The 26,055-nt window shown below is 35.8% G+C and overlaps 1 protein-coding gene across 2 annotated transcripts in view; it reads left to right on the top strand.

Moving 5' to 3' along the window:
* Positions 1-26,055, top strand: part of PHLPP2 (PH domain and leucine rich repeat protein phosphatase 2) — a 91,144-nt gene that overhangs the window by 25,144 nt on the left and 39,945 nt on the right. For both annotated transcript variants that reach the window (XM_031950017.1, XM_031950016.1), the window contains exon 3: positions 10,494-10,627. In XM_031950017.1, coding sequence (XP_031805877.1) covers positions 10,494-10,627 — 134 coding nt within the window. The remainder of the gene's footprint in view (positions 1-10,493; positions 10,628-26,055) is intronic.

Genomic DNA, 26,055 nt, shown 5'->3' with positions numbered 1-26,055 from the left:
CATCCTTCTTTTCATCTTATGCACATGCCTTTTTAAAAAGGCTTTTTAAGATTGCTGAATTCAATGTAGTATTATTTATCTAGTTCATTTAGCCAGCTCTTCCCTTTTCTCTTCATTGAATTTGTTTCTTTGTGTATTTAAATTTCAGTCTTAAATTTCTCATCCCTTCTCAGTTAACTATATTCTCCTATAAATTATAGCTCATGAAATTCTATACTTTTCCCAAACTTTTAAATTGGCTCTTCCCAGATCTACAGTATAGATCAGACTGTAGCTGTCTTCCTTTTCTTCTCTCTGAACGCTTCTAAGATGGTTAGTGATCACTTCCTATCTTCCTTTTTAGTGTTCCCTTTATGTCAAGGATTCTATCCTTTCTACCCAAGCATCCAGTTCCATTTTTGGGGGAGAATCGGATTTCAGAGGATCCTTGACTTTTATTGGTTCCCTCAGATATGACATCTCTGAGATGGTGTGATTTGTCCAGTGTCCCACAGGCAGTTTATGTTAGAGGGAAAACTTGAACTCAGATCTCCCTGGCTCTGAGACAGGTTATCTTCTAAGCCATTTTTATTTTTGATGAAGCACTTCTTTTTATTAAAGTCACTCTGAATCTCATAATACTAGAAACTTCATTAGTAAAGTTATCTCGTGACTTACTGTAGAGCACAGCTCTGTTCACTAATTGATGAGAGGTCCAGGATTGGGCTGTGGTAAGCATTAGCTCCCTACCTTGGGGCATAGGCAAAGTGAAATCTCTTAATTGGGAGGAAACCATGTCAGTTTAGTGTAATAGGGTCATAGATTTAGAGCTGGAGGACAGAGGCTTGGAAGGTGAAGTGACTTGGTCCATGGTCACAGGTGGTAGGTGGCCCAAGCACAGTTTTCAACCTGGGTCCATGGTATAAATCCAACTGGTTTTTCCCTTCTCCATCTGTAAATATTTAATTTTAAAAATATCATTATGTTCATATAATTTATTTTTGCATCCATAAATTTCCTACCTTTTCTTTGCCCTTGCCAGAGAGGTATCCCTTAGAATAAGGAATTTTTAAAAGGAAGAAAAATAAAATTCAGCAAAAGTCTGTCTGACTTGAGTGTTTGGCATGGGGCAGTGAGGTGGCACGGTGGATAGAGCACCAGCCCTGAAGTCAGGAGGACCTGAGTTAAAATCTGGTCTCAGACACTTAACGCTTCCTAGCTGTGTGATCCTGGGCAAGTCACTTAACCCCAATTGCCTCAGTTACAAAAAAAAAGCGTTTGGCATTATCTGTAAAGTACAAGGTGTGGGGGTGAGATGGATGCAAGTATCTTCTCATATGTACCTTTATTTTATAAGATCTTGGTGTCCTTTGTTTCAATATTGCTGACTTCCAGATCTTAATCACCATTAATGAAACCTTTGATTTGCCAGGATCCAATTTTTCATAGTGAGATCTCTGGTTTGGATGCACTTTAGGACAAATGAAAAGAAAACATTTCAATTAATCTGGGAAAAACATTTATTAATTACTTACTCTGTGCCAGGCACTGTGCTAAGATTAGTCTGTTATACTTTTTTTCTGTGAAAAATGGACCACTTTGTTTAGGATACAAAGAAAACTCTCACAGTATGTGATAAATGGCTTAGGATAAATTTTAATTTCTGATTTGGAGAACTCTGGATTCTCTGAATGTAGTTAGGGTAGAAGTAGGAATGACTATTGTGTCAGTTTCATAATAAAAAAGAACCTTACTTTAGAGTTATAGTTGAAAGCAGCCTTAACAGTCATCTATCTAGTCCAGCATTCTTCACCTTCTTTGCGTCCTGGACTTTTTTTTGGCAATCTGGTGAGGCCTTTGCCCTCTTTCTCAGGGTGGTGCTTTTGAATGCATAAAATACATAGGAAAGCACAGAAAACCAATTATATTGTTTAAAGTTCACAGGACCCACCCTTAGTAGTAATCCAGGCTTCCTTATTTTACAGTTGAGAAAATGGAGGCCCAGAGAAATAAAGTGACATATTTATGTTACTAGTGAGGACTGAGTATGGGATTAGAATTACCAAAATCTGACTCATTCCTGGGCAGTATACATTATACCACTCTGACTTCCATTATTTATTTTGAACTGCAAAAGTGATAACTAACTAATAAAGATTACTTTCTTCTGATTAGGAAGAATAGATTGTCCTTTTGGACACTTTTGATTTTGTACACCAGATTTAGGTGATTTTAAAAAATGACAAACATCTGTAAAATTGGATAGAATAGCTTAAATCGGTCAATAGGCATTTATGAAAAACCTGTTAAGTTCCAAGCTCTGGGCATATAAAGAAAGGCAAAACAAAAGAAAACAAAACACAATTCCTTCTTTCTGGAAACTCATCCCAGATATAGACATTGCAAATAAAAGATAATCTCAGAGGTTTGGCCCTCAAATGAGTGGGAGGGAACCAGGAAAAACTTCCTGCCTAGAGAATTGGGAACCTGGGAAGTTAAGAATCATCAGTGAGGAAAAGAGATTAATTTCATGGACAGCAATACAAAGACACATTTGGGAGATTAGAGTATTGTTTATGAGGAACAAGTGGGCTAGTATGGCTAGATGGTGGTTGGGGTGCCTGGAAGAAAGGCTAGTAGATGTCCTGTCCTGTTTTTGCAAGGTCAAGAAATAAGGATTAGTTTTATAATTTGAAAACGTTTTTTGGAAAAAACTCAAAACATTCTTAGCTTTCCGATTCTTGGTCTGTAGGTTGTAGTTTGCCAGCCCCTGGACTAAAACATTAGAAGTTTGGAAAAGTAGAAAATAGCCAGGTTGTAAAAGGCTTTAAATTCCCAACTAGATTTTACATGTGATCCTTAAGGTTAACAGGGAACCATAGAGTTTTTAGACTAGGAGGGTGACATGGTCAGAACTGTGCTTGAAGAAAATTACTTCAGTAACTGGATGGAGGATGATTTGGAATGGGAAGAAAACTAGGGCAGAAGGCCGCTTATGGAAGTCTCTTGAAATAGTCCAGAAGGGGGGAGGTGTACAAGGACTTGAACTGGGGTGTTGGTTGTGTGACAGGAGATTAAGGGACATACTTGAGAGGTATTTGCAGTAATGATAAAATTTGGCAATGAATTGAATATTTGGTGTAAAAATGAGGAGTGCAGGATAACACTGAGGTTTTTGCAAGCTTGGGTGCCTGGGACAACCCATGCAAGTAGGTTGCAGAGCAACTGAAGACTAAAGAGAAAGTTGTGAAAAGAAGATAATTAAGAACAATAATTCTGTTTTAGAAACCTACAGGACTTCAAGTTCAAATTAGAATTGTGAGAGATGCAGTGGAGGAAGGAATTGGAGCTTAGGAAAGAAATTTGGAGTGGTTGTGTTTATCTCGGCATCATCTGCATAGAAATGAGAGCTGAACCCCTTGGAGCTGAGGGAAACCTGCTATTATTGGAGAAGAGAAAGAAAGAGCCCAGGAATTTAGGGAGCAGTTTTAAGATGAGCAAAGTAGTATCTTAGTGTGTGGATCATGTAATTGAAACTGCTCTCAGGATTTGGAAGTCCAGACTCTAATTCCTTCTTTGTCATTGATTTTCTAGACTTGTTTGTTTTGCTGCAAATATCATTGAAGCAGAATTACTCTGCTTTTGTAAAATTAGAATGGAAGTAACCCTTTTCTTTTGTGGGATTTGTGGGTGTCAGTAAGATAGGTCTATAAAAGAGCACTTGCCAATATAAATCCTTTCAAAAGATAAGATAAATTAATAATTTTTAATGTTTTTTACCCTTCTTAAGAGCATTAAGGGTTTTATTTGAAGCTAATGAAGGGAATGCTTTATTCCAATTCAGCCATTAATTTAAGGAAATAAATCATTTTCTGTGACTTAATAGATGATCTGAGCTTGTTTCATATTGCTGATTAGAACTCACATTTGTGAAACGTTTTGAGTAAAATTTAACTCTTATCTATCTTTGATGTGTCTTAATTGTAGATACAAGCTCAGGATATCGGCAGTACTAGAACAGCATTGCTCTTGGCAAGAAGCTGTGAGTGTTAAGATAAACATTACAGCATTAGCTGGCTATTTTGTGGAGGAATGAGCATATGTTCCCATATTAAGCTTTTATGAGGATTGTTGCAATTCTTTTCAGCATTTAGGGAAAATCCAGAATGTTTAAAAGAAAATCTTACTGTCCTTTGGAGCTGTTGTTTCATATGCACATTTAAACTCTGTACCAACATTTCTGGTATCCTATCACATTCCCTCAATCCTGCTCCACACACTTGTTTTTATAGTCCATCACTTTGACTTATGAGAGATTTAATAAATAGCTAATTGTCAGCCTGTTTAAGTCTTTGGAACTTTGAAACACAAAATTGAATTTGTAAGCAGATTATAGCTTTTTCCTTCTTCCCTCCTCCCCCTATAACACTTAAGGAGATAAGTTTAATGAGTAAAATGGAATTAGCCCTTTGCTGTGCTTTTTTTTTTTTTCCCCAGCTCTTGAAATGCTGCATATTTTACTAGTTTATGCCATATTAACAATGGCAGGTGTTGAGGATCTTGTGAATTTTCCAAAGGGAAAATTCTGAGTTGCTATATAAATATGCAAAGCAAAGGTCTCCCAATGGGGATAGCTTTTCTGTAATCTAAGGAACAGAGGTCTGCCTACCTTTAGATGTGTAACATTTTATTAAAGTATTTATGGTGTTGAATCATAAAGTGAAGACAGGGGAATAAAGTGTGAGAAGACTTGAAAGACAAGAATGTGCCAGATTTTAAAGGATTTTATATGTAGTCAGAAGGATACGGATTAGATATTAAATTTTGATAACATTAATCTTAAGAGAGGGAGGAAAGGATACTGGGTGATAGTAGCAGAAACTGAAAGTGTCAGGAATCACAGAATAAATCAGGAAATATCAAAGTGTGGTTGCTATTGGAAAGGATGGCAAGAGAGTTGTGATGTTACCAAGAGAGAGCTAGGCCTAGGGGCCAGAAGATAGAAGGAGTGAGAAAAGATAAGATTTAAGATGAAAGAAAGTTTACTTATGGAGCAGTCATTTCAGAGGCCACAGTGGAAGAGGGGGTGGGCAGGTTTGAAATGGAACATTAGAAGTGGGGTGGGGATAAATAGGTAGGAGTCCAGAGTTGTACATTGGCAACCAGAAGTTCAGAATCACAGAATAAGTGGAATCACCATTGAGGAATTAGTTCAGGCAGCATGTCATTGGTTGGAGAGAGGTCTTGAGGGAGGAAGGTGATGGACATGTGTCTAGTAGTTAATGTTGTATATGTGAGGGTGTGAAGTGAAAAGTGTGGGATTCTGGTCAGGAGGCAGTGGGTCAAGTCCTGAAATAGAAAAGGCATTGAAACCTGGGAGATGGAGGTGGGGGGAGAAAGGGGAAGGGTGATTGTATTTCACCATTGGTCCAGAGGAAATAGAACAATTCTAACCATATTTACTGTGGAAGTTTAATTAAGTTTTGCTCCTTCATAAGATGATCTTAAAGAATTATAATTTCATGTGTCATTTTATCTCTGTTTTCTAAAATATTAGTAGTGCTCAAGGATGGAAGTTGTTTTAAATTTTTATTTATGGGCTTTGTTTTGATCTCTCTGCCTGAGTCTCTCCCCATTTCATTCCATTGCTCTGCCAAAGTGATTTCTGCCTTCTCACTCTCATCACAGTGTAGCCACTAACCTCCTAATGGAGAACAAAAGGAAAAACAAAACCTGTTACAAACACATACAGTTAGTCAGAATAAATTTTCACACTGGCCACGTCCAAAGAAAATTTTGAAAATTTTTTTCTCATTCTGCCCTGTGAGTCTTTCACCTCTCTTTCGGGAAGCATGTTACCTCATGTTTCTCTGATATTGTTCACATCATTCTGCATTGGATCACACATATCTTGCTAGCTTTTTCTGAAACCATCCCCTTCATTATTTCTTATGCTACAGTAATATTGTATTACATTCATATACCATAACTTGTTCATCCATTCCTCAATTTTGGGGCATCCCATCATGTTCCCATTCTTTGCTACTTCAAAAAGAGCTACAAATAATTTTGTAAATTACTGGTTAGAATTCTTTTTACTTAGGACTAATCCTTCCCTTAATCTACCTAACTACTAACTCTTCTGCCTCCTCCTTTTTCCCCTTTCTTACTTCCCTGTTAAATGAAATATATTTCTGTACCCAAGTCTCTGTATGCATTCTTCCTTCCTTGGACTAGTTCAGGTGAGTGAGGTTATACCAGCTGCTCCCCCTCCTTCCACACGCCCGCATGTATGTGTTTCTACTTGCACAGCCTGATGATGTAGAAATAATTTCCCCTAAATTTCCTTTCCTCATCTTGTATTTTTCTCTTTCCATTTTTTAATATACTTTAAAATTTGATCTTCATTATGAACATTTTCTTCATTACCTTCTTAAGACTAGACAATGAACAAAACAATAAATCAAACCTTAATTTGTAGAATTTTGGATTTCTGAGATATAAATGCTCATATTGAAAAGTTAAATAATTTAAACTTTGTAACAAGATTTTTGGATAATCATTTCATTAATCATGCTAGTAAATAATAAAAGAGGTCAGTGACACTCTTGAATTCCAAATACCCCTTATGGAATCCACGCAGTGCTTATATGTCCTTCAAAAAGTAGATATTCTTTTTTTTTTTTTAATACCTTTTTATTGACAAAACATGCATGGGTAATTTTTCAACATTGATCCTTGCAAAAACTTCTGTTCCAACTTTTTCCCTCCTTCCCTCCACCCCTAGATGGCAAGTAGTCCTATATGTGTTAAATATGTTAAAGTACATGTTAAATACAGTATATCTATACATATTTATACAGTTACCTTGCTACACAAGAAAAATCGGATTTAGAAAGAAGGTAAAAATAACCTGGGAAGAAAAACAAAAATGCCAGCAAACAATGATAGAGTGTAAATGCTATGTTGTGGTACACACTCATTTCTCAGGTGTTTTTTCACTGGGTGTAGCTGGTTCTGTTCATTACTGACCAATTGGAACTGATTTGGATCCTCTCATTGTTGAAGATAGACACTTTCATCAGAATTGATCCTCATATAGTATTGTTGAAATGTATAATGATCTCCTGGTTCTACTCATTTCATTTAGCATCAGTTCATGCAGGTCTCTCCAAGCCTCTCTGTATTCAACCTGCTGGTCATTTCTTACAGAATAATAATATTCCATAACATTCATTTCCACAATTTATTCAGCCATTCTCCAATTGGTGGGCATCCATTCAATTTCCAGTTTTTGGCCACTACAAAAAGGATTGCCACAACATTTTTGCACATGTGGGTCCCTTTCCCTTCTTTAAGATCTCTTTGGGATATAAGCCCAATAGAAACATTGTTGGGTCAAAGGTTATACACAGTTAGACAACTTTTTGAGCATAGTTCCAAATTGCTCTCCAGAATGGATGGATCCGTTCACAACTCCACCAACAATGCATCAGTGTCCCAGTTTCCCCACATCCCCTCCAACATTTGTCACTATCTTTTCCTGTCATCTTAGCCAATCTGACAGGTGTATAGTGGTATCTCGGAGAGTTATCTCAATTTTCATTTCTCTGATCAATAATGATTTGGAACACCTTTTCATATGGGTAGAAATAGTTTCAATTTAATCATCTGAAAATTGTCTGTTCATAACCTTTGACCATTTATCAATTGAAGAATGGCTTGATTTCTTATAAATTTGAATCAATTCTCTATATAGTTTAGAAATGAGGTCTTTATCAGAACCTTTAACTGTAAAAATGTTTCCCCAGTTTATTGCTTCCCTTCTAATCTTGTCTGTATTAGTTTTGTTTGTACAAAAGCTTTTTAATCAAAATTTTCTATTTTGTGATCAATAATGATTTCTAGTTCTTCTTTGGTCACAAATTCCTTCCTCCTCCACAGGTCTTGAGAGGTAAACTATCCTATGTTCTTCTAATTATTTATAATCTCATTCTTTATGCCTAGATTATGAATCCATTTAGATCTTATCTTGGTGTATTGTGTTAAGTGTGGGGCCATGCCTAGTTTCTGCCATACTAATTTCCAATTTTCCCAGCGGTTTTTGTCAAATAATTAATTCTTATCCTAATTTGGGTTTCTCAAACCCTATATATATGCTATAGTTATTGACTATTTTGTCCTATGAACCTAACCTATTCCACTGATCAACTAGTCTATTTCTTAGCCAATATCAAATGGTTTTGGTGACCACTGTTTTATAATATAGTTTTAGAGCATCTTTCCATTGTTTTAAAAAAAAAATTGAATTCTAAATTCTTTTCCTTCCTCCCTCCCATCCCTTACCCATTGAGAAGGCAATATAATATCAGTTACATGTGATGTCATACAGAGCATTTCATATTAACCATGTTGCAAAAACAAGCTAACCTAATAAAAATAAAAAAAAAATAAAGTGAAAAAGTATGCTACAATCTGAACTCAAGAATTCATCAGTTCTCTCTCTGGAGATGAATATCATTTTCTACTACGGGAATTTCTTGGATCATGGTACTGCTGTGAGTAGCTAAGACTTCCACAGCTGATCTTCCTTACAATATTGCTGTTACTGTAGTTGATCATCATTACAATTCTACTTTTACTGTGCACAATGTTCTGGTTCTGCATGGTTTATTTTGCGTGAGCTCCTGTGAATTTTCTCAGGTTTTTCCGACACAGTCCTATTCTTTTCTTTTTTTTTTTTTGGGGGGGGGGGGGGGAGGCAAGGAGGCAATTGGGATTAATTAAGTGCCTTGCTCAAGGACATACTGCTCATGAGTGTGTTAAGTTGTCTGAGGCTGGATTAGAACTCATATCTTCCTGACTTCAGGGCAGGTGTTCTATCCCATTGCACTATCTAGCTGCTTGTTACTAATCATTTCTTACAGAACAATTAGCGTTCCATCATAGTCAAATGCCACAATTTATAGGCATCTCCTCAATTTACAATTCTTTGTCACCACAAAAAGAGCTGATGTAAATATTTTCATACCTATGGGTCCTTTTCCCTTTTTGGGGATCTCTTTGGGATCCAGACCTAATAGTGATTTTGCTGAGTCAAAAGTATGTATGGATAGTTTCATAGCCCTTTCAGTGTGGTTCCAAATTGTTCCCCAGAATGGGCCAGTTAAAACTCCACTAACAGTTTATTGGTGTACCTGTTTTTCTACTTTCCCTCCACCTTTTGTCATTTTCCATTTCTGTCAATTGTTATAACTTGCATTTCTCTAATTAGTAGATTTTAGAGTGATTCTGGTCTTCTGAATTTATGTCTTGGGCTTTTCTGCCACATTATAATGGTAGCTAATAGTTCTTAATGGTGGAATTCTTTTGTTTACTCATTCTTTTTGCTTATTTTCCAAGTTCAGTTAGGGCTGGGCTCTGTTGCATTTTTTTAAAAGTCTGGGTTGATCCTGTTGTTGCTTTCTTGGGGTTCTTGTGGAACCATATTATTCCATGTTCTTGCAGACCACTTAGAAGCCAGCAAGCTTTCAATTCTTCCAGAGTGCCCTAATCCAGGGTAGAGTGTGATCTGGGTCTAAGCTGTACAAATTCCTGACTTGAATAGCTCTAGAATGCTACCAGACTTGGTTATTTTCAGTTTGTTGTGAAGCTCCAGTGGTTCAGAGCGACAGAACTGTAGGTTCCACTTTGGACTGGGATTATTCTCCAGACTCAGGGCTATGTGCTGATTTTTCTTTTTCTCCACCCCAAATCTATGACCTGGAACTGGGCAGTGGACAGCACAGGTGCCTGGTCTGCTGGTACCCACATCTGGATCTGGAGTCTCCACTTGCCCTGATGCGCAGCTTCTCCCTGGGCAAGTTATAGTGCTCTGTGCATAGTATGTTCCTCACCTGATTCTAGCCTTCATCTTCACAACTTGCTCTTTTAAAAGCTGAACATATTTACTCCTTCTGCCATCCAATTAAGAAACATTTATTAAGAACCTACTACGTGCAAGACACTATGATAAGACATGGGGAGTTTTTTTTTTTTAATTATAATTGTGGTTTCATTAATATGATATGTTCTTGGTGAGGAAATTCTTCTACCAATTCAGATTATCATCCATTTTACAACATAATGTCTAGGGAGTTGCCAAAGAGATGAAGTGACTTAGCCAGTGTCCCCAGTATTGTTTGTTGGAGTTGGGAATGGAATTCTAGGTCTTTGGCCCTGAGGACAGCTGTCTACCCACAAATTCACTATGTCTTGGGGTCTGATAACAGTAAGATGGGTACATATACTAATAAATATTATCAGAGGTCAAATATGTCTAAATTTTGTATTTTATATTTCATAGTTCTCTAACTTTTCAGATGATTTATATTCTACTTTTCTAGGAAAGTTGTAATTTATTTAAAAGTGAAAATTAAAAATGTGTTGGATAATGTTCTTTGGTTTATTGAGAACTAAGAAACCAACATTTCACCAAACTTATTTATTTATTTATTTTTGACTTTTATCATCAGGAGATTGGACCCTGCTGAACGACCCCTTCAGATGGTATATGAATATTTAGGCAGCCTGGGTTTTGAGGATCCTGTTCGTATTCAGGAGGAGGCAACAAATCCTGACCTCAGCTGCATGATTCGCTTTTATGGAGGTAAGGTTACTATTGGAGTTAGGAATCTTAGTAGCTGTCTTTAATGATCTCCAACCAGTTTAGATCTTAGAAAGAAAACCTGTTTTATCAAATACTAAGCATTCTATCTTTTACTACCCAAACTGTTCTTTTTTTTTTTTAATGCCCTATTCATTTCCCAATACCTTTTCTTTCTCCTAACAAAGAAAAATGGATACTCTCTTGGTCAGTTTTGCTAACGCATGAACGTGTGCAGATTTCTATCTACGTCCATCATTTTTCTATCAATCTGAATCCAAATTGTTATGCTTGAAAGGGAAATCAAGATCATCTTGGGAATCATAAAGGATAGTAGCTTAGACATCTTCATTCTTGAATTTCTGACCACTTTCTCAGCTTTCTTTGCTGGCCCATTATCCAAATTGTATCCTCAAACTAGGGGGGTTGCCTGGGTGCTGTTCTGGGCCATCTTCTAGGCTTTTGTCTTCTTCCTCTTTCCTCCCACTGGGTGACCTCTGTAGCTGCCAGGCTGTCTGGCCTTCCATCCAAGCTGTTGTCTGCTTCATCTGTATGCAGGTGACTATCAGATTATAGAGATGATTGGTCTCTGCTTGGAGAGTCAGTCCCTCCTTACCATTTGCTTCCTAGACATTTCAAAACTGGATGCCTTAATGCCTACTGTGATTCAGGCACTGTGCTAAGTAAGTCCTTTACAAATGCTATCTCTGGCTTCTCACAACAAAACTGTGAGGGAGGTGCTGTTATTTCCCCCATTTTCAGTTGAGGAAACTGAGGCAGACAAAGATTAAGAGACTCACCCAGGGTGACACAGCTAGTAAGTGAGTGTCCAAGGGTGGATTTGAGCTGAAGTATTCTTTTTTTTTTCTTTCCCATTTTTTTTGAACATTTTAATTTAAAGTTTAAATTTCTAAATTCCAAACATCCTTCACGCTCTCCTCCTTTCCCCTCTGTGAGAGTAAGTAATCAGATCTTCTTCAAACGATATTGCTATTACTGTGTACACTGTTCTCCTGGTTCTTTTCACTTCACAATGTGTCAGTTCATATAAATCTTTTCAGATTTTTCAGAAATCATCCTGCTTGTTAGTTCTTATAATACAATACATTACATTACAATCATATACCACAGCTTCTTTAGGCATTCCCCATCTGATGGTTTTCCCTTTGATTTCTTAGTCAATTCTTAGTCACCACAGAAAGAGGTGCTATAAATATTTTTGTACAAATAAGACCTCTTCCCTTTTTTGTTACTGTTTTTGGAATTTAGACTTATTGATGGTATTGCTGGATAAAAGAGTATGCTCAGTTTTATAGCTCTTTGGGCAATTTCCAAATTGTTCTCTAAAGTGGTTGAATCAGTTCACAACTCTACCAATATTGCATTAGCGATCCAGTTTTCCTACATCCCCTCCAACATCCAAAATTTTCTTTTTTTGTCATATTAGCCACTCTGATAGGTGAGAGGAGGTACATCAGAGTTGTTTTAATTTGTATTTCTCTGATCAAGCAAGATTAGAGCATTTTTTCATATTGTTATATAGATAGCTTTAATTTCTTTGAACACTGTTCATATCCTTTGACTATCAATTGGAGAATGACCTGTATTTTTATAAATTTAACTTAATTGTCTATGTATTTGGGAAATAATGCCTTTATCAGAGATAACTTGTTGCAGTTTTTTTTTCTCTGTTTTCCTTACAATCTTGGTTGCATTTATTTTGTTTGTGCCAAAAACTTTTTAATTATGTAATTGAAATGATCTGTTTTACAATTTGTAATGGTTTCTATATCTTTCTGTGTTCCTAAATTCTTCCCTTATCCATAAATCTGATAGATAAACTATTCCATCCTTTGTTAATTTGCTTATGGTGTAAATCATGTATCCATTTTGACCTTATCTTAGTACAAGGTATGAGATGTCTTTGCTATACTAATTTTTAATTTTCCCAGCAGTTTTTGTCAAATAATGGAACTCGGGTATTTTTAATTCCAGGCCCAGTACTCTCTCTAGTATTCTATCTAGTTGCCATCTTTATCTAAAATTAGTTGCTAATTAAAGACATCTTAAAAACAATAGGCATTATCCTCAGTTCCTCCCTCTCATCTCCTGGATCTAATCAGCTGCCTTTTCTTCCTTCATAGTATCTCTCATATTTGCCCCCTTCTCTTTGCTCACACAGCTACCACTTTAGTGTGGGCTTTGATCACCTCTTGCCTAAATTACTGAAATAGCTTGCTAATTGGTTTCCTCCTTGAAGTCAGTGCAGCCAAAAAGATTGTCCTTAAATATAGATCTGATATGTGACTTTCCTATTCAGTCAATTCCAGTGGCTTCTGTTGCCTCCAGAATAAAATGAAAACTATTCTTTTTAGTATTTAAAGCTCTGCATTCTATCCCTAAACTATATTTCCATTCTTTTTAGCTATTATTTCTCCTCTCACATTCTACTGTCCAACTAAACAGGCATTCTTTTTGATCTTCAGATAAAGCAATCCAAATGCTAGTACCCAGCCTCCAAAACTGTCTTGTATTTAACTAATTTGTATTTATTCAATTTATATTTATTTATACTCTCAATTACCAAATATTTATTAAATAAAAAAAATTATTAAATATAAAATTAAATTTATTAAATATTTATTAAACACAGTGTGTTAGGCACTGTGCTACACTTTGGAGGTACAAAGAAGCTCATCAGCACTTTAAAAGGCATCATGCTAAAATAGATGTCCCCTAGTTTACCTCTCAGACCTGTGGAAGGGGAAGGTCTTTATGACCAAAACAGAACTAGAGATCATTACTGATCACAAAATAGAAAATTTCGATTATACCAAACTGAAAAGTTTTTGTACAAACAAAGCTAATGCAGACAAGATTAGAAGGGAAGCAATAAACTGGGAAAATATTTTTACAGTCAAAGGTTCTGATAAAGGCCTCATTTCCAAAATATATAGAGAATTAACTCTAATTTATAAAAAATCAAGCCATTCTCCAATTGAAAAATGGTCAAAGGATATGAACAGACAATTCTCAGATGAAGAAATTGAAACTATTTCTAGTCATATGAAAAGATGCTCCAAGTCATTATTAATCAGAGAAATGCAAATTAAGACAACTCTAAGATACCACTACACACCTGTCAGATTGGCTAAGATGACAGGAAAAAATAATGATGATTGTTGGAGGGGATGCGGGAAAACTGGGACATTGATGCATTGTTGGTGGAGTTGTGAACGAATCCAACCATTTTGGAGAGTAGTTTGGAACTATGCTCAAAAAGTTATCAAACTGTGCATACCCTTTGATCCAGCAGTGTTACTACTGGGATTATATCCCAAAGAGATTATAAAGAAGGGAAAGGGACCTGTATGTGCACGAATGTTTGCGGCAGCCCTTTTTGTAGTGGCTAGAAACTGGAAACTGAATGGATGTCCATCAGTTGGAGAATGGCTGAATAAATTGTGGTATATGAAAATTATGGAATATTACTGTTCTGTAAGAAATGACCAACAGGATGATTTCAGAAAGGCCTGGAGAGACTTACACGAACTGATGCTGAGTGAAATGAGCAGGACCAGGGGATCATTATATACTTCAACAACAATACTAGATGATGACCAGTTCTGATGGATCAGGCCATTCTCAGCAACGAGATCAACCAAATCATTTCTAATGGAGCAGTAATGAACTGAGCTAGCTATGCCCAGAAAAAGAACTCTGGGAGATGACTAAAAACCATTACATTGAACTCCCAATCCCTATATTTATTCCCACCTGCATTTTTGATTTCCTTCACAAGCTAATTGTACAATAATTCAGAGTCTGATTTTTTTTGTACAGCAAAATAATGTTTTGGTCATGTATACTTATTGTGTATCTAAGTTATATTTTAATATATTTAACATCTACTGGTCATCCTGCCATCTAGGGGAGGGGGTGGGGGGTGGGGTAAGAGGTGAAAAATTGGAACAAGAGGTTTGGCAATTGTTAATGCTGTAAAGTTACCCATGTATAAATCCTGTAAATAAAAGGCTATTAAATAAAAAAAAAATAAAAAATAAAATAAAATAGATGTCCCCTCTACAGGGGAAGACAGCTTTCAAAAATACCAAGTACATAACATGATATATACAATGATATAGTTATAAATAAATAATTGTTTTTCTGTATCTGTGTCTATTGTGAGAAGGCAGATACTAGAGGTGTTAGGTCTAGGAAGAGCCTTTTGCAGAAAGTAGAATTTGAGCTTAATCTTTTATTTTGATTTTTTTTTCATTTATCTATAAAGATAATCTTCAATATTCACTTCTGTAAGATTCTGACTTCCATATTTTTTATTTTCTTCCTTCTCCCCAAGATGGCAAGCAATCTGATATCGTTATACATGTACAAATATTTCCACGAGGCTTGTTGTGAAAGAAGAGAGAGAACAAAAGAGGAAAACCACAAGAAAAAAAAAAAACAGCAAAAGTGGAAAATAGTATGCTTTGATTTATATTCAGACTCCATAATTTTTTCTCTGAGCAAAAAAAAGTGAAAATAATATGCTTTGATTTGCATTCAGATTCCATAATTCTTTCTCTGGATGTGATCAGCATTTTCCATTATGGGTCTTTTTGGAATTTTATCATTCCATTGCTGAGGGAGGGTTAAATCTCCCTCATCATCACACAACGTTGCTGTTATTGTATATAATGTTCTGGTTCTGCTTGATCTCTCAGCATCAGTTCATGTATGTCTTTACAGGTTTTTCTGAAATCTCCTGTTGAGTTTGGTCTGAAAGGAAGTCAGGAGAGGGAGGGGAGAAAGGAGAGCATTCTAGAAGAGGGGAACAGCTTGTGAAAAGGTGCAGTCAGGAGATGGAATGTTACAGGTAGGAGTGGGGCCAGGTTATGGAAAGCTTTGAAAGCTAAACTTCATGCTTGTTAGATATTTGATCCTGGAAGTAATAGAGAATCAGTGGAGATAAATGAATAGAAGATGAAGATGGTCAGACTTGCATTTTTATATATAGTCGTCTCTTCCATTAGAAGCTAATTTTCCTACAAGTAGGGATTATTTTATTCAGCCCATGGAAGATTCTAGGTGCTTATGATTTGATTTCATAAATAGAAATCAATCTATTAAAAAAAATTTACTCTTAAGAATAGATGGTAGTGGGCCCTAAGTAATGATAATACAGCTCAATTGAAAATTTGTTGCTTAGCTGGATTCAGAGTATCCAGTTATTTATAATTTTATTTATTTATAATTTAATGTTGCCCAATGAAGTGCTGGAGAGATATTCATTTGGTCATCTGCTGTTTAATAACATTTTTATCAGTGATTTACTTGTTCAAAGGTATAGATGGAAAGTTCAACAGATTTGCAGGTAACATATAACTGGGAGGGCTAGTTAGCCACTTAGTTTATCACTTCCCCTGAGATCTTGAGCAACTAGAGCATTGGGCTAAATCTAAAAGATAAGATTAATAGAGAGAAAGGCAAAATTTCACTCTTGGCTTAAAAAAAAAAAATCACCTTCATAAAGTCAGAATGCTGGGAGAGGGTGTAGAAGGAACATATTCAGACTGCAATTTATATAATGAGAGAATGATAGTCCCACCATCCTCTTCAGTGTTCAGATCATATCTGGAGTATTTCATTCAGCTCTGGATGCCTCAGTTTAAAGAGAACATAAGCTGGAGTATGTCTTTGAAGCTATAGTGATGGTGGATCTTGAGACCTTGTCATATGAAGATCCAATGGAGGACCTGGAGAAGTTTCCCCTGGGGGAAAAAAGGACATGGAGTCTTCCAAATGGGTCTGTAATGTTGAAAGGGAGTTAGTCTTAATGTTTACCCTAGAGGGGAAAAATATGGAGCACTATGTAGAAGCTAAGAAGAGGCAGATTTAGACTTGGGCACAGGAAAAAGTTCCTACAAAGTAGATTGTCTTGGGAGGTTTGGGTAGAGGTTGAATGTGACTACCTGTTAGATATAGTATAATGGAAGTTCCTTTTGGGTATGAACTGCCTGCTGAGGTCTCTTCTAAAGGGAAAAATTCTGTGATTTTGTAAAGTATCTTTGGCATAATCATATGGGCCTATGATTATTTGCCACATTTTTTGTTTGAAAACAGTATTAGTACCGTAACCTAATTTTAAAATCTTCATGGCTATCGAATTATTATTTTACCTTTTGGTATGAATAGAATCTGAATCTAGTACTTTCTGTTTTCTTGTCTCTGCAGACTTGTGAATTTCATCAATTTTTCACATTTTTTTTCTTGATTTCTTTGCTTAATTTTCATTTAGCTTTCAATACCTTATACTTGAGTGATATTGGTACCCTCTTATTTTCTAGGGTTTCTTTTTTTTTTCCTTGTCACTATGAAAAATCTTTCTGTGAGAGTTCTCTTCTCCCACCATGTGGCTTCTTTTATTCTTATTTTTGTTTCTTGGAGGTAGAGGTCTAGTAGTGTTATCCCTAGTTCAAAGGCTATGCGCACTTAAGCAATTTTTATAGGATGCTTCCAAATTGTTTTCTGGAAAAGCTGGAGTAATTCACAACTCCACCAATAAATAGTAGAATTATTTATTTTCCTTACTTCTTCCAATGATTGTAATTTTCCTTTTAAGGTGGAATAGGTTGTTGATAATGACATTGGTACATATCTGATGAATGTGGGGTGAAACCTAAGGGCTGTTTTAATGTACATTTTTGTAATAATTAATTTTATCTTATTTTTTGACTTTTAAAAACATGGTTGTTGATAGCTTAGATCTCATCCTTTGAAAGTGCTTGTTCAAGGGGCAGCTAGATGGCACAGTGGATAGAACACCAGCCCTGAAGTCAGGAGGTTCTGAGTTCACATCCAGCCTCAGACACTGAATACTTCCTAGCTGTGTGACCCTGGGCAAGTCATTTAATCCCAATTGCCTCAGTAAAAAAAAAAAGGGGGGCGGAGAAGAAAATGCTTGTTCATATTATTCCACTGTTTATTGGTGTGTGGAGGGAGAATATTCAATCCTAGGGAATAATGACTCCCAGAGGCTGAAAACCATTGTGTATTCTAGGAATTGAGACTGATCCACTTTGACTAGAGGAGATTAATGGGAAATAAAACTGGAAAGATAAGGTCATACCAATTTGTGAAGATTGATTTTATTTTTGAAAGGTAATAAGAAGTAACTAATGATTTTTTGGCAGAATCTATGCATAAGATGATTTAGATAGTATAAAGGAAGGACTGGAGTTTATCATATAGTAAAAGAGTAAGATGCCAAAGCTGGTAATTGTAATGCAAAATTTTGTACAAGTGTAGTAGCTAGTTAGAAAATAGCTCTCTGAGGTCTGAGGGAACAAGAAATCCCCCTCTCCAAAAACAGTAGGGAATGATTATAAGCTTGTTGAAGGCAGGTATAGTTTCATTTGTTAATTTTTAGGGCTTAACATAATGCCTTAGTCTCAGTAGGTGCTTAATAAATCTCTTTTGAATTAATTTGTTGTTGGAAGGGATGATGTTCTAAAAGGATGAGTTTTGGGGAATTGTGTGTGTGTGTGTGTGTGTGTGTGTGTGTATGAACATGTGCACATGAGCACCCACCATTATGAATTTGTTATAGAAAAAAAAACTTTTTAGTCTGTTGTTCTTACTCTCTGTCTCCCCTAAACTGGGTCAAAGTTTTGTTCTGCTTCCAGTAGGACAGAAATTGGCTACCTAATCCACAGTTGGAATTGGTGACTTTACTGAAGGAATGGACTGTCTTTAGTCACTTGAGACCAAATTCCTTCCCCTTCATTCCTGAGATTTTAAAGGCTTTTATTCTTAAGGGTACCATCTGAAAATGCATTTACCCTAGATAAGTAACCTTATTTTGCCAACACTTTAGCTGGGATTAGCTTGAAAGAGATTTAGAGTTGGTAGACTTTGAAAAAGAGGTTGCTGAAGTGGGGCAACTTGATTTCTTTGCTTAGGACTACTTTTGTCTATCACTTTCTCACAAAAAATTCCTGGTATAAGTTTCCAGTGCAGTATTTATGTGAAGCTGAGGCCAGGGGAGATGAAATGTATGCATAAAAATCACAGAGTAGCATATGAATTCAAACCCACATCTGAGTTTAAAAAACAAAGTGCTCTTTCACTTGTGCTTTGCTGCTTCTTCAATGTTAACATGCTCCTGTTCTTCATTGTAGAGTTGCTTTTTTGTAGACTCAGTCTTTACTATGGGGATGCTTCCTGATAATGTTACCCACTCTGTATTCCTTTTCATTCATTACTTGATCAGTTGACAGATCTTATCATTTTTGACCTCCATATCATCTTTTGAATCAGCCCTCTTTTCTCCATTTGCATGGCTTGCAACGCTTAGTTCAGGCCCTTCTCATTTTTTAGCTGAACTATTGCAATAGTCAGTAATTAATGCCCCTGTTCTCAGTTTCTCCTTTCAAAAATCCAACTTCTTAGAAGCTGGCAGAATGATTTTCCTTAGACATGAACCTCTCACTGCTTTGGTGGATCCAGAAAAACTTGTTTTTCTAAGTCTGGCCAATTTTTGTAATGCATTCCCTAGACTGGAACTCCTAGAAACTCCCTTCTCCCATACTCCCTCTTAGTATCAGCTTCCTTATGATAAAGAAAAGAGAACACTTCCAAAGATATAGTTCTGTTAGAAAACCAATTTCAGCTTTCCTCAGATGCCTGATGTAACTAAAGTTAATAAAGCTAGGAGGGCTTGTATATGCAAGGAAGGTTGATTAGGAAGTTAACTCCTGTCAAATGAGTTCCCTCTCTGTTTCTCTGGAGAACTATAACCTTTTATGTAGAGAAGAGGGAGTTTTAATTTCTTTGGCAGCATGATCTCATAATCTAGGCTTCAGGCCAGAGAAAGGATATTTCTTGGGTAGCAGTAGCCTAGGGAATACCCTCAAGAGTAATCCCAAGATCCCAAGTTGGGGGCCTACTTTCTGAGAAGAAATTTCTTAAGTAGCATTCCTCTTGAGAAAAAGGTTCACCTCTGTGGATCTATTAAGTCTAAAGATTAAAGCCACATCATGGGGGTAGAGTGAAGAGCGAAGCATAAAATCACCATCCCATCTCTATCACATTTAGAGTTAATTATTCAGACAATGCAGGTATGGTGGGAAGAAGGTTGCCTATACAATAGTCTAGGCAGAGTCCAGGTACAAATGTGAGGAGGAGGAGCAAAATGGCCAGAGTACCAGCAGCATCATTTGGAAATGGCTAGGAAGACTGGGACTCCAGTTTGGCCACTAGACCTGCCATGGACAAATCACTTTAACCATTCAGTGCCTTGTATTCTTTAGAATTCTGGTATGTTACTATTCTGGTACCTCCTAAGTTCATTACTTTCCTGTGGGTGCTTTTTTTATTTACATGAGCTCCTGAGGTTTCCTGTGGGTGCTTTTTTTTACTTACATGAGCTCCTAAGGTTTTTATATTGTGTGTGTGTGCGTGTTTATCTGTGTCTGTGTGTGTAATAAAGGCTGCTTAAACTCTATGTGCATTTATTTTTTGAATTACTTGTATAGGAGCCAGAGACTCCTTTTACTTGCATCTGTAGAAACCTAGCCTGGATATATATCTGGAGATTTTTCTGGTATTAATTTCAGCTAAGGGCAACAAATCAAAGAAAATGACCTTTTAGGGTCAGCTTTGAGAGCAGGTTCAAGTACATGTAATCTTAGGGAGATTAGAACATGGGTTATACGCATTTATTTCTTTTGATTCTCACAACTCTGTGAGGAAAAGTAGTGAAGACATTATTATCCCCATTTTACAGACAAGGAAATGGAGCCTGGGTAGTTTTCACTTAATTGTTACATATTAATTGATCCCTTCTGAATGTCTGATTCACACAGTGCTTTCAGGATGAAGACATGGTAGGGGAGTAGTATCAATAGTTTGTATTGGGAGGAGTCTCTTGTAGGATAACTTAAAATTTTTTTTTAATATTAGCTTTTATTTTCAAAATACCTGCAAAGATAGTTTTCAACATCCACCCTTGCAAAAATTTATGTTCCAAATTTTTTTCCTTTCCTTCCTTTCACCTCTCCTCTCCCATAGACAGCAAGTAACTCAATATAGGTTATATAAACATATTTCCACATATATCATGCTGAACAAGAAAAATAAGATCAAAAGGGAAAAAATGAGAAAGAAAACCAAGCAAACAATAATTAAAAAAAAAAAGGTGAAAATACTATATGGTGAACTACATTCAGTTGTCACATCCTTTCTCTGGGTGCAGATGGCTCTCTCCATCACAAGTCTGTTGGAATTGACCTGAATCACTTCATCGTTGAAAAACGTCATGTCCATCATCATAATTGATCACCACATAATCTTGTTGTTGCTGTGTACAACCTTCTCTTGGTTCTTTTCACTTCACTTAGCATCAGTTCGTGTAAATCTCTCCAGACCTTTCTGAAATCATCCTTGCAGGATAGTTTTTAAAACTGCATTGATTTATTTTTGTTTACTTTTATTTTCCAAAGGAAACTACTTCCAGAGAACTGTTGCTTATGACAGATTTTATTTATTTATTTTATTTTATGTTTTTATTAAATAACTTTTTATTGACAGAACTCATGCCAGGGTAATTTTTTACAACATTATCCCTTGCACTCACTTCTGTTCCGATTTTTCCCCTCCCTCTCTCCTCCCTCTCCCCAAGATGGCAAGCAGTCCTATACATGTTAAATAGATTACAGTAGATCTTAGATACACAATATATGTGTGCAGAACCGAACAGTTTTCTTGTTGCTCAGGGAGAATTGGATTTAGAAGGTATAAATAACCTGGGAAGAACAAAAATGCAAGCAGTTTACATTCATTTCCTAGTATTCTTTCTTTGGGTGTAGCTGCTTCTGTCCATCCTTAATCAATTGAAACTAAGTTAGATCTTGTCTTTGTTGAAGAAATCCACTTCCATCAGAATACATCCTCATACAGTATCGTTGTTGAGGTATATAATGATTTCCTGGTTCTGCTTATTTCGCTCAGCATCAGTTCATGTAGGTCTCGCCAATCCTCTCTGTATTCGGCTTATGGCAGATTTTAAAAAGAAAGGGAAAAAATTGTCAATCCTAACCAGCATGTAAAAAAAAATCTAATATTTTCAGTAATTCACAACTATAGTCATCTCAATTTCTGCAAAGAAGCTGAAGAGGTATTTTTTTGTATCTCTTCTTAGAGGTATTGCTTAAGCATGATTTTGCAGCATTCAATTTTGATTATTTGTTCTTTCCATTATGTTGCTATATATTACATATTATAATATGCTATTACATATTACATACATCATCAGTGTGCATATAAGTTTTCCTGGTTCTGTTTAATCTTAATGAGTTCATATAAATCTCCCCATTTTTATCCTTTCATATAGTACAGTAGTGTTGTTCTGTTACATTCATATATGGCACTTAGTCTGTGACCCCCTCCAGTGAAATGGACCTCCCCTCTTCCTCACGATTTGAGATGCTTCCTCCTTCCAGGCCCTCCTTTTGCAAAACTAGATGTCCAGTGATGTGATGCATGATCTAAAATAAGCAAAATGATGTGCCATGGGGACACATGCTAGTGAAGTCAGGACTGTCTCCACACAAGAGGGAAGAACTTCTCCTGACTTGGACAGGAGAAAATTGGGTGGCTAAGTGGCCATAAGATGGTAACCTTCTTCTTTTGGACAAGGGATTGGTCTAGACTAGACCTGGTTATCCTCCCTAGGCACAGCACGGAACTCTGAGGTGGGTCTGTCAGATTGATTAATGCTAATTGAAATAGACCCCAACAACAGCATCTGCCTTCAAGGAGCTCATTCTCTAATGAGAAACAATGCTCTTCCGTTTGTAAGTTCTGCTTTTCATTTTCTTGCTTATGCTAGTCTAGCTAGGCTCCTTGTGTGGATAGTGCTTAAGAGATGCTTGCTACTTCGAATTGCCTATGTATTGTTTTTCTCTTTTGTCCTGAATCAATCACTTTGCATTTGATTGATTATCTTTTTTCTCTTAGTACGTTTATAGGTCAGAAATGATTATATACAGAGTACACAAATCATCTTTACTAACAGTTATTTGGGAACCTTAAATCAAACTGTTTGATTTTTTTTTTTTTAATGGTTTTTGTTTGCTTTGTTTTGGGAGAAAAATAAAACAAAACAATAGTTTAGCTACCAGGAACTCCCAGCCAGCACACCCATATTAATTCTAAGCTCTCTATACTTTTAGAACCTTGTACATCTTGAAGGTGATAATAGGTAAATTTAGAAGTGTTAACAGTTTGCATGATGGAATCATAATACAATTTACATGCTGGCCTGTAAAGCTATATTATAATCACATATTTAAAAAAATAAGTAAAAAAGTGTGAGATTTTTCCCCTCACAGTATTCCAAATATTTTAAGAACTTAAAATGTAACTTTTAATTAGAAGCTCAGGAAATAAAGTGGTAGAGTGAATTTGAAATTTGAGTTAACCAAAAAAGAACTTAAAAAAAAAAATCTTGGTAAACAGAATACTTTGGACATAATGCAACCTATTTAGGTTGTATTGCCTTTTTTTTTTTTTTTTTTTTGGCCCCAAGTCTGGACATCTATTCAGACCTGTGTACATTTATAAAATGTAGGGGATTGGGTTAAATATGTATTTGAGGTCTAGGGTGTTAAAGGGTGAGGCAGGGTGAAAACTTCCTTTACTATTGAAACCTGTTGTTAAGTCCTGGGCATCTATGCTAATTGTTCCTAAAATTTTAGTGCAGTTTAATCTTTAATAATTTTAAAACTATTTAAAAATAAAAACACTATGATTTTTGAGACACTCTATTACTTTTTTCATAATCCCTTAAATTTGTACAGTAATTGCATATATTTTTTTAAAAGCCTGTAGCTTCTTTCTGCTTTCTTTAAATGTACAAATTGTTCTAATTAAGGCCAATGTACTTCTGAAATGGAGGTCTGAATTATCTGATTCTAATTTTTATCACTATCAATATATATATTTTTTAAGATAAAGGCTTCAGACATTCTTTGCTTCTGGTCAGTCCTTGCAAAAGGTATTACTGAAACAGCATGTAAAATAAGAAAGAAATAAGTTATCCAAAGCAAAATTAACTGCTCATTTCTGACAGATGGCTGATTTTAGAAGTTTTCTTTGAAATAAAATAGTAGGATTTAAAGGATTTAGGAAAAGGAATCCAAGGAATTATAGATTAATTACCATTAATTTAATGTATGTCTTTATAATAGGCAATCACACAATTTTAAAGTATTAAGTTTTATTCAGAAACAAAATCATAACTGCAGGAAAATCATGGTTTTGCAAAATCCCCTTTCAATTAAATATCAGTTATATAAAATGATAAACGATTTATAGTAAACTTACGTTGAGTTGTGGAGTATCTTATTTAATAAAAGAAGGCTCTTACAAATTTTCTTCCAATATCTTAAATGGGATCTTAAATTTACCTCTAAAATTAGAAACTTAAGAGTAAATGGACAGTCTCTATATAATTTAGAAAGAACTTTTCGTTCCAGTACATACCACAAAATAGTTTTACAGTGAAAGGCTAATAATTTAGCCTTCAATAAGGTCATTGTTTTAAAGTAAATAACGAATAGCGGAAAGGAGACTAGTGACATATTTTTGGAAAGACATTTAAAATACTCTTAAGTAGACAAAAATCTTTTTGATTCATTTCAAGTTCTGTATTACAAAGTAGAATTTTGCCATGTCTTCTTAGGGGATTTCTTTTGCCTCCATTTTTCTGTAGTGCCCTCCCCAGTTATAAACTTTGATGGTCACACAAGTCTGAAGCTGACACCAGGAGCAGTGCCAAAAGCCATCACATGTAGCTTAGAATTGCCTGGTGCAAAGATACATCAATCACTACAGTATTTGTGCTGATCTCAGTCATCATTAACTTATCAATCACATGTAGTTTTTCTTGAAAAATCATCAGAAGTCTTTTTTTTTTCCATGTATTCTAAATACTTTGAAAGTCTTTCTCCAAATTCAACAAGGCAAAATTGTTGAAAGTACAAATTGAGATACTAATTTTAACAGTAATTGGATTTTGTTTACCAGGGTTAGACATTTTCATTTTCAAGCAATGCTGTTTTCATTTTGATATGAAAAAATAATAGTAATAGCTGGAATGTTTATAGGCAATAACACCTTGCCTTTAAGCCACCTTAAAACTGGACTCTTTCATTTAATGTTTAATTTTTACAAAGCACTTGATATATGTTAATTCTATTTGATCATCATTTGAAATAAAGTTCAAAATATGCTTGTTATTATTGTTATACAGTTAAATACAACTCTTCATAATTCCACATGGGGCTTTATTAACAAAGAAACTGAAGTGGTTGGCGATTTTCTTCTCCAGTGTATTGTCAAAGTTTCAATAACTTGTCCAGGGCCATACAGCTTAGGGAGTGTTTGAGACCAAATTTGAACCAAGTTCTCCCTGACTGCAGGCCCAGCATCCACCGAGCTACCCAGTTACTTTCTGACAAAATATGCTCTATTAATGTAATTATATCCTAAATACAAATTTTTCAAATTAAAGCTTTTTATTTTCAAAACATATGCATGGATAATTTTGCAATATTGACCCTTTCAAAACCTTGTGTTTCAAATTTCCCCTCCCTTTCCCTCACCACTTTCCCTAGATGGCAATTAATCCAATATATGTCTATATATTTATACAATTATCTTGCTGCACAAGAAAAATCAGATCAAAAAGGGAAAAAAAAGAGAAAGAAAACAAAATACAAGCAAACAACAGAAAGAGTGAAAATGCTATGTTGTGATGCACACTCCTAAATACAATTTTAATCATAGTTCTGCTAAAATTGAGATTAAAGAGTGCTTATAGAAAAATACAAACTTTCCAAGAATGCTTTGTGCCCTGTTTTTTTTTTTTAAGTCCTATATTGTGCTAAGTGCTTTGTGAGCATTACCTTATTTAGTATTCACAATAACCTTGTGAGGTAGGTGCTACTATTATCCCCATTTTTTGGATGAGAAGATTGAGGCAGACAGAAATGAAATGATTTATTTGCCCAGGGTCATGCAGCTATTCGACAAGTATTCTCTGATTTCAGGTCTTGTGCTCTGCACCCCCAGATTGACCTAGTTCCCAACCTAGAAGTGATCACCTTCCTTACTCCTGTTGTCCCATACCCAGCAAATTGTCCATGTCCTGTCATTTCTGCTTTCTGCTCAGAAAGGGCAGACTGTGACCTTTGGTCTCCCTGAGGCTCTTCTCCCATCTACTTCATGCTACTCTTAGCTGTTCCCCCCCCCCACCCCCCCAGTGCTGTCCAGTCATTCTATGTTTCCCTATTGCTAGTAGGATCCCGATCCCATATAAACCCCTTTGATTTATCTTTGTCTTTTCAAGCTCTTGGTCTCTTTTTAGT

This window comes from Sarcophilus harrisii, chromosome 2 (genome assembly GCF_902635505.1).
Source record: "Sarcophilus harrisii chromosome 2, mSarHar1.11, whole genome shotgun sequence".
Classification (NCBI taxonomy): domain Eukaryota; kingdom Metazoa; phylum Chordata; class Mammalia; order Dasyuromorphia; family Dasyuridae; genus Sarcophilus; species Sarcophilus harrisii.
This window is presented reverse-complemented; position numbering and strand designations above follow the sequence as displayed.